This window comes from Symphalangus syndactylus, chromosome 21 (assembly GCF_028878055.3).
Source record: "Symphalangus syndactylus isolate Jambi chromosome 21, NHGRI_mSymSyn1-v2.1_pri, whole genome shotgun sequence".
Taxonomy (NCBI): Eukaryota; Metazoa; Chordata; class Mammalia; order Primates; family Hylobatidae; genus Symphalangus; species Symphalangus syndactylus.
The window spans coordinates 47,799,236-47,806,750 of NC_072443.2; the positions used below are offsets into that span (position 1 = coordinate 47,799,236).

General features: G+C 43.6%; 1 protein-coding gene across 6 annotated transcripts in view; it reads right to left on the reverse strand.

The window, feature by feature from the left end:
• Window positions 1-1,148, reverse strand: part of CCDC14 (coiled-coil domain containing 14) — a 42,297-nt gene extending 41,149 nt beyond the window's left edge. For 3 of the 6 annotated variants that reach the window (XM_063630184.1, XM_055259275.2, XM_055259276.2), the window contains exon 1: window positions 871-1,119. In XM_063630184.1, the coding sequence (XP_063486254.1) occupies window positions 871-900 (30 nt within the window). In that variant the 5' untranslated portion in view covers window positions 901-1,119. Of the gene's footprint in view, window positions 1-870 lie in introns of all 6 variants that reach the window. The other 3 variants (XM_055259274.2, XM_063630183.1, XM_055259278.2) reach the window with 3 other exon arrangements.
• Window positions 1,149-7,515: the final 6,367 nt, after the last annotated feature.

A 7,515-nucleotide genomic window follows, 5' to 3' on the forward strand; every position in this document is an offset into this window, starting at 1 on the left:
TTACAGTGTGCCGAGGTCTTTCATTTCCACTTAATCCACACCTTGTGAGTTATTATTTCTGTGAGGTGGGAACCTACATTTCAGAAAAGTGGTTTGTTCAAAGTCATACATCTACTAGGTAAAATGTTTAAAAGAAGACTGGATTCTGGCATCAGCTTTGTGAGTCTGAATCTTGTTTCCACAGCTGTGTAACTGCTAAGTTATTTGAATCCTCCAGCCCTCGATTTCCTCATATATAAAATAGGGATAATAGTACTTACCTCATAAGGATATTGCGACTATTAAATGAGTTATTCTATGTAATATATAAAAGCACTTACAGTAGTATCTGCCACATAAGTCCTATCTAAATGTTGGCTGCTGTTATCATTAAGATAGTGGCAAACTACCTGTTTTAAAGGGAATTAAATTTTGTTGTATGTCTACAACAACTGTGTGATCGATGTTTTTACTGGGTTCTCTTAACCTTCTCAATTCGAGACAGGATTTTATGCTTATTTCTGCCTATTTTGCAGCTAAGGAATAGGAAGTTCTGAGAAGTAAAAAGTAGTAGACTCTCAATCTGCAGGTGACTGAAGCTAGGAGAGGTTAAGTCACTCGACCCAGCGGCGAAGGCTGGGACTTGAACCCGGGCCTGACCCCAAAGCCGGCGCTCTAGAGGCCTACGACGATTTCAACAGAAACATCTAGAGACCGAGCGGCCGTGTTACGACGGGAAGATTAGGTGTTCCCTGCACCTCTGTCCCAGCACTTTAATGTCGCCGCATTGTCTTTGTCTTTTTTCGAGCAGAGTTTTACAAGTTCCTGGCCCGAAAACCCCCCTGTTCCTCTCCATCCCCACAGCGGACTCCTCAGGTCCTCAGCCCTCACCTGGCCCGGTCGAGATCCGGACCTGACCATCTCTCGCAGCCTCAGAGAAGCCCAGACCGAGGGAGGTGAAGCCTCACGGTAAAAAGAATTAACCGCCGTGGGCTCCCGGACCTTCGAGCTTCCGCTTCCGGAAAGGATCCCGCCGAACGCCGCGCTTCATAGTCTGCGACGCGCCTCCACTCCGTGTCTCCTGCTCCAGGCCTAGCGCCTTGGGCGTACGCAATAGATCCCTCCCGGCTTCCCGGCTCGTCAGCCACCGGCAGGAGGTGGGAGAAGCCAATAAACGGCGAACGGGGTAGGGCCGAGGCATGGCTGGGGCGGGGTCGGGGCGGAGCCGCCGAGAAAAGAGTTAAGCGGCGGTTCCAGTACTTGCGGTGGGGAAAACGGGGACAAGGAACCGCCAGCGCCAGAGGAAGGGACAGGGGTAGGAGGCGGATAGGTTTCAGAAGGAATTGAGCGCGACTTTTTGGGTTTTCGCTCTTTATTTTTAGTTTGGCATCGTGTGCCTTTTGGATGATTTTGTTCTTGATATTCTATAAAAATAAGACCTCCGGGTTATTATCTTTGCGTGTGATGGCAATTGCAGAATTATTCCCTGTGGCCACTGATCTCAGAACGATGTTCATTAGTTGGGATTTTGGGTTTACTTCCATGCGTACTTGTCTCCTCTTATGTTGAGGTAATTACTTTTGATGAAAAATGACACAACATTCTTAGTATTGGCATGTGCACTCATTTTAATGAGGATTTCAGTCATTGGTTTTTAAGGCATTGAGTTTTGGGTTAACGATTTAAATCAAGTTGAAGAGAGATAACTCAGTTTATTCCATTTCAACTGTCACCCAGGCAGGAGTGCAGTGGCGCAATCTCAGTTCACTGCAACCTCTGCCTCCTGGATTCCAGCGATTCTCCTGCCTCAGCCTCCCGAATAGCTGGGATTACAGGTGCGCGCCACCACACGCGGCTAATTTTTGTATTTTTAGTAGAGACAGGGTTTCACCATGTTGGCCAGGCTGGTCTCAAACTCCTGACTTCAGGTGATCCGCCCGCCTTGGCCTCAAAAGTGCCGGAATTACAGTGGTGAGCCACCATGCCCTGCCTCATTTCTTTTTAATGGAGAAAAGAGCTACCCTTTAAAAGTCTGTTACAATTAATGTCAAAGCCCAGGAACTAAAATATGTCCACCAAAATATCACACACTTATCCTGAGCAATTTTAGGAAACGAGTATTTCACAGATTTAGTTTTGAATTAGATCAAACTGTGAAAACCTCTCCTTTCCTTACCCAGCCCTCACATAACTTCATAACTTGCTGACATATTCACCTGAAATTAAGGGTTTTTTTTTAGTTAAGTTGATTTTTTTAAAATTCATATTGATTTTTCTTAATACATGTTTATTTTAGAAAATATAGATAAGCAAAAAGGAAAAGACCACCCATAACCCCATTACCCATGAGTTATCACTCTGAACAGCTTGGTGGATTCCCTTCAAGATTTTTTCCACCTACATATATATGTATAAATGTATTACGACAATATGAAATAATAGATATTACTGTAACATGAGTGTTTTCTCTTAGTATCTAATCAACATTGTTTCTCATTAATGTACAATTATAAAATGGCTGCCTGGTGTTCCATGATTCATTTCCCTAGTGTTGGGAATGTTATGCCCCCACCCCATTTCATTTTGTTGTTTGCTATTATAAATAATGTTGCAGTGAGCTGAGATCTGCAAATGAACTAGATAGAGAGTGGAGAGCAGAGTATTCTAAAGAGGTGGAGACAGCATGATGTTGAGAAAGAGAAACCCAGAGAGGCTCTTGCTGCTGAAGTATAGACAGTGGGGATGGAAATGTATGTAGGGCCAGACTATGCAGTCCTCATAGGCTACATGATTTGGCTTATTATCCTAAGGCCACTGGGAATATGTAAAAGTTCAAGCAGGGGGCACAGTGAACTGACTGGGGTTTTACAAAGATCCATGGCTGTAGTGTAGAGCAGGAATCTGAAATCTACAGTCCCTGGCTAAATTCAGTCTGCCATTCTTGGATATAGCCTGAGAACAGTTTTTACATTTTCAGGTAGTTTTTTTTTTTAAGTCAGAAGAATGATATTTTGTGATGTGAAAAGTTACCTGAAAATCATCTCAGTGTTACAAAGTTTCATTGGAACACAGTCACACTAATGTGTTTACACATTATCTGTGCTACAACTGCCAAAGTTGAGTATTTGTGATAGAGACCGTCTAGCCGGCCAAGCCTAAGATATTTACTATCTGGGCCTTTACAGAGGAAGTTTGCTGATCACTAGCATAGAGAGTTCTTGGGGGAAAGGCAAGTATGGGTGTGAGCACGTTCTCTCCTCCTGCATCCATTCTCTGTCCTCTCCTTGGACTGACATCAGTCAGACATGCCCTCCAGCTTCAGGTTCTGTTTAGTCAATAGAAGAGGGAGAGAATGGGATATTCCTGCTATCTCAGCACCATTTGGCTGATGCACTGGCCCTCTGCATCATCAGGGGAGCCCCTGGAGCTTCAGTCCTCTCACAATCTAATAAACCATGTCCTTCCCTTTGTCCCTTCAGTCTTAGGGGTGATAATGGTTTGCTAGTCCCTGGGTGCCTCAACCCCCTTGTTGTCCATTATGTAAACCTTCTTTTGTTTGTTTTGTTTTGTTTTTTGAGACAGAGTCTCGCTCTTTCGCCCAGGCCGGACTGCAGTGGTGCTGTGTCGGCTCACTGCAAGCTCTGCCTCCCGGGTTCACGCCATTCTCCTGCCTCAGCCTCCCGAGTAGCTGGGTCTACAGGCGCCTGCCACCACGCCCGGCTAATTTTTTGTATTTTTAGTAGAGACGGGGTTTCACCGTGTTAGCCAAGATGGTCTCCATCTCCTGACCTCGTGATCCGTCCGCCTCAGCCTCCCAAAGTGCTGGGATTACAGGTGTGAGCCACAGCGCCCGGCCGTAAACCTTTTAATTGTCCTCAAAAATCTAGATTGTCTTCTGTTCCCTGTGAGGACCAGACTGATAGGAAGTCCAGATGAAATATGTTGGTAGCTGAGAGGGGATGAGGGGACCTAACGGAGGTGGTGGTGAGGGAAGGTGAAGAGGACATATTTGAGAGATGCACAGGAGGTAAAATGGAGAGCACTTGGTGATAAGAGTTGGAAAGTCAGGCAAGGGGAAGGTATTTGTTGACCCTGGTTTCTGGGTTTTGTATCTTGGCGGGTGGTGGGAGAGATCCACATTTAGGAAGGAAGCTTATGAATTCATTTCTCTCCAACATTTTATTATGAAAAAAATGCAAACCAGGAAAGTCATTTTTGGATTTGTTAAATTAGGGAGTACTTTGGAGTCATCCAAGAAAAGATGTCAAGTTAGCTACTGGATAGTTGAGTCTGGAGCGTGGCAAAGACCTGTGGGCTGCAAATACACCTTTCTGAGTTGCCTGTGGCTTCCGAACTTGTTCTCAAATTACTTCCTCAAGAAAGCCTCTCTATCCTGCTCCTGAAAACTAACTGTGTGCCCCATGCTACTATGTAGTAGCATCGTTTCTCACAATATAAACTTGTGTTTAGTTATGTGATGTCTGTCTTCCTAAGTAGAATTTAATCTCTGTGAAAGCAGGGACCTCACCTTGTTCACAGCAGTATCCCCAGTGCCTAGCACAATCCCTTGCACTTGTAGGAATTTCTTAATTATTTGTTGAATAAACCAATGAATCAACCATTGTTTGGACTGCTTTGGTGCATTGGGGCTGACAGCTACTTGAATGTCCGAGGCTCAGGATTATCCAGGACTGGCCCTTTGAGCTTGGTCCAGAGGTTTAGTCCCTCTAGTATCATGGATACACAACTCTGCTTGTCTATCCAGTCTTTCATAATTCAGCACATTGGACCATGACTTTGCCAATTGGCTCACCTCTGAAGTATGAAAATCTCTGTTCAGGTTTGACCATGTTCCAGTTTATAGGAAATGACCAAAGTTGAAAGTATATGAAGATCTAAACTAAAAACACAGATTTATGGCCAGGATCTAAGATTCAAAAAGTAAGAGGCTGTGGATAAGGAGTCACATGTTGGGAGCGTGAGCTCAGTTCTGCTTGGAAAGATCTGAGAGACTGTGCTGTTGTCTTTCTTCAAGACATTTAGTGCTCTCTGGGGCTATTTTGAACCTGAAGGTTCTTGGCCTTTTGAGATAATATACAACTTTGAGAAATTGCTCAAAGCTTTATAATTTTTTCTTCAGAAAAATGCTAATGAGCACATTTTGGAAACATAGTTTTATATATAATGTTATCAGAGGCACTGAGGAGCCTCTCCAAGGATTTCAGGTTAAGATTCCCATTCTAACCTAATTCAAAACCAGCTTTCCACATTGGGGTGTCCACTCCTTCTGTTGCAGGGCCCTGGTGATCCTGGAAGTAGTTGGTTAACTAGGGATGGTAGGTCCCTGATGGAATAGCATCAAGGAGAGGAAGGGCATGGAGCATAGAGAAAATGGAATTGAGCCATAATCTTTGCATTTCCCACTGGAGCTTATGTATCTGCAGTCTTCACTTTAATCAAAATAGCTTAATTTGGGAAAGAAAGAGCCCACCGTTTCTGCTTTATGAAATCCTGATTTTATTGCTTCCTGAAAATTTTTGTAAAGGAGAAATACAAACCATATGTTACAAGGGCCTTTGTTTGACAGTTTAACTGGGGTCATGCTAGGACTGTATAGATATTGCTGATTATGATAGGAAAGCCAGTGGGATGGGTCTGACAAGGATCTGTTGGCAGCAAGAATCAAGGGACCCCCTTTGGAATGATCCCATCACAGGAAGAAATGGTTGGGGACAATGTGTCATGTTTGTGGGTCAGTTGTGAATTTTAATACAGCACAATGACGGTCACTTATTGCCCTGCAGACCCTGAAGACTTGTGCCTGACCCAAAGAGAGAAACATTAATAGTGATTAAAATGTTAAAATTTTGTTTTATTAAAATATCTGTAAGGCAGTGTAGCAGATGCAGGTGGCTTCTTATTGTGAACATCTATGATTTCCTGGCCGAGAGCCTTTTTCCTGGAGGAAAAGGAGCAAGCTGAGGCAAGCTGCAAAGGCAGAACATTAATTCCCTTGGAAGAAGCCCTCAGTCAGTGACAGGTGGGGATTATCCAGTGATGGATGAAGAGCTTCCTCACCCTTCGATTGGGATAACTCTGAGATGTGTTCTATGCTGTCTCCCAGAGTTCCCCAAAAGTATTGGGGTACAGGGGTAACTGGCTGGATAACACACCATTTATTAGCTTTCTTCCCATCACTATAATATCTTACTCTTCCTATCCCTGTTCCACTTTCCTGGGATTGCCTCCTAAATAAACTATTTGCATGTAAATCTCTCAGGGATTATTTCAGGTGGGGGTGGGAGGAATCCCATACCTAGACAGGCACTGAGGATATATACAAGGCATCATAGGTTTGGAGTCAGAACTGGATCCAAATTCTTTCTCACCAGTGACATTGAACAACTTAATTTATCTAAGATTGTTTCTTAGAGATAATGACACTGACTTCATAAGGTCATATTGTAAGGAAAAATTTGAGAATGTATAAAGCAGTGTACACAGTGGCTTACACATGGTAAGTGCTTAATAAATGTTGGGTATTATCATTAATACAGTATTTATAATATTGTTAATACAGCATAGCCCAGGTAGAGGGCAAAGCACAAAGCTGTTTTCCATCCTTGGGGTGACTGCAGAAGCAGGTTCAGTTGGCAGATGTGCTGTAGATACTGTGTCCCTAGTGAGCAGCTGTGGCATAGCAATATCAATAGCTTAGAGCAAGCATTGCCCCAGTGAGCCAGGGCGGGAGAGGAGGAAGATGGTGCACACCAAGTGGTGGCTCAAAAGATGAGCAATTGGCAGTGAACAATGGTATTGCCAATTGTGCTTAGTCTCAGTAAGCACAGATAGCTACAGCACCAATAACTTCATGTCTGTGTCTAGTATACCCTTGGGTCGTTGGAATTTTATTAGCCTCACTCTTGAGGGATTATGTTCAAGGCTACCAAGACTAAGTTTCTGATTTCAACCTGTTTTCCCAAATGTACGAAGGACTCCTGCTTTTGTTACATTTATGAACCTAATTTGTTATTTTAAGATCTTTCAAATTGGAGCTGTCTCTTCTGTCCCCCTTTATTCCCTATTTGCAGACAAGACCATATTTCAGTTCTTTGGCCACAGTGAAAGAGAAACTGAGAGACACCAAGAATCTGAGGCAGGTTAAAGGATTTCACTCATTCTCTAATCCTGATTAATTACAGTGCCAGGTTTCACCTGTAGTGCTTCAGCCTTCTCAAACAGCCTTAGGTTCCAGAGCAGTTAGAAATGAGGGGGCCACTCACATGTATATATATGCAACAAATCTGCACGTTGTGAATATGTACCCTAGAACTTAAAGTATAATTAAAAAAAAAAAAAGGAAATGAGGGGCCACTTTGGCTAGGAAGGCAGACAGCAGGTAGGATTAGTTGTTGCCCATCCCCTGCAGGTGCAGCCCAGTGCTGTGGGGGAAGAATTTGTTTCAGTCCCTTTTATTGTTTCACTCGGGTCAGAAATCAAGGACCATGGTAACATCCAATCACAATCTCTCTCCTC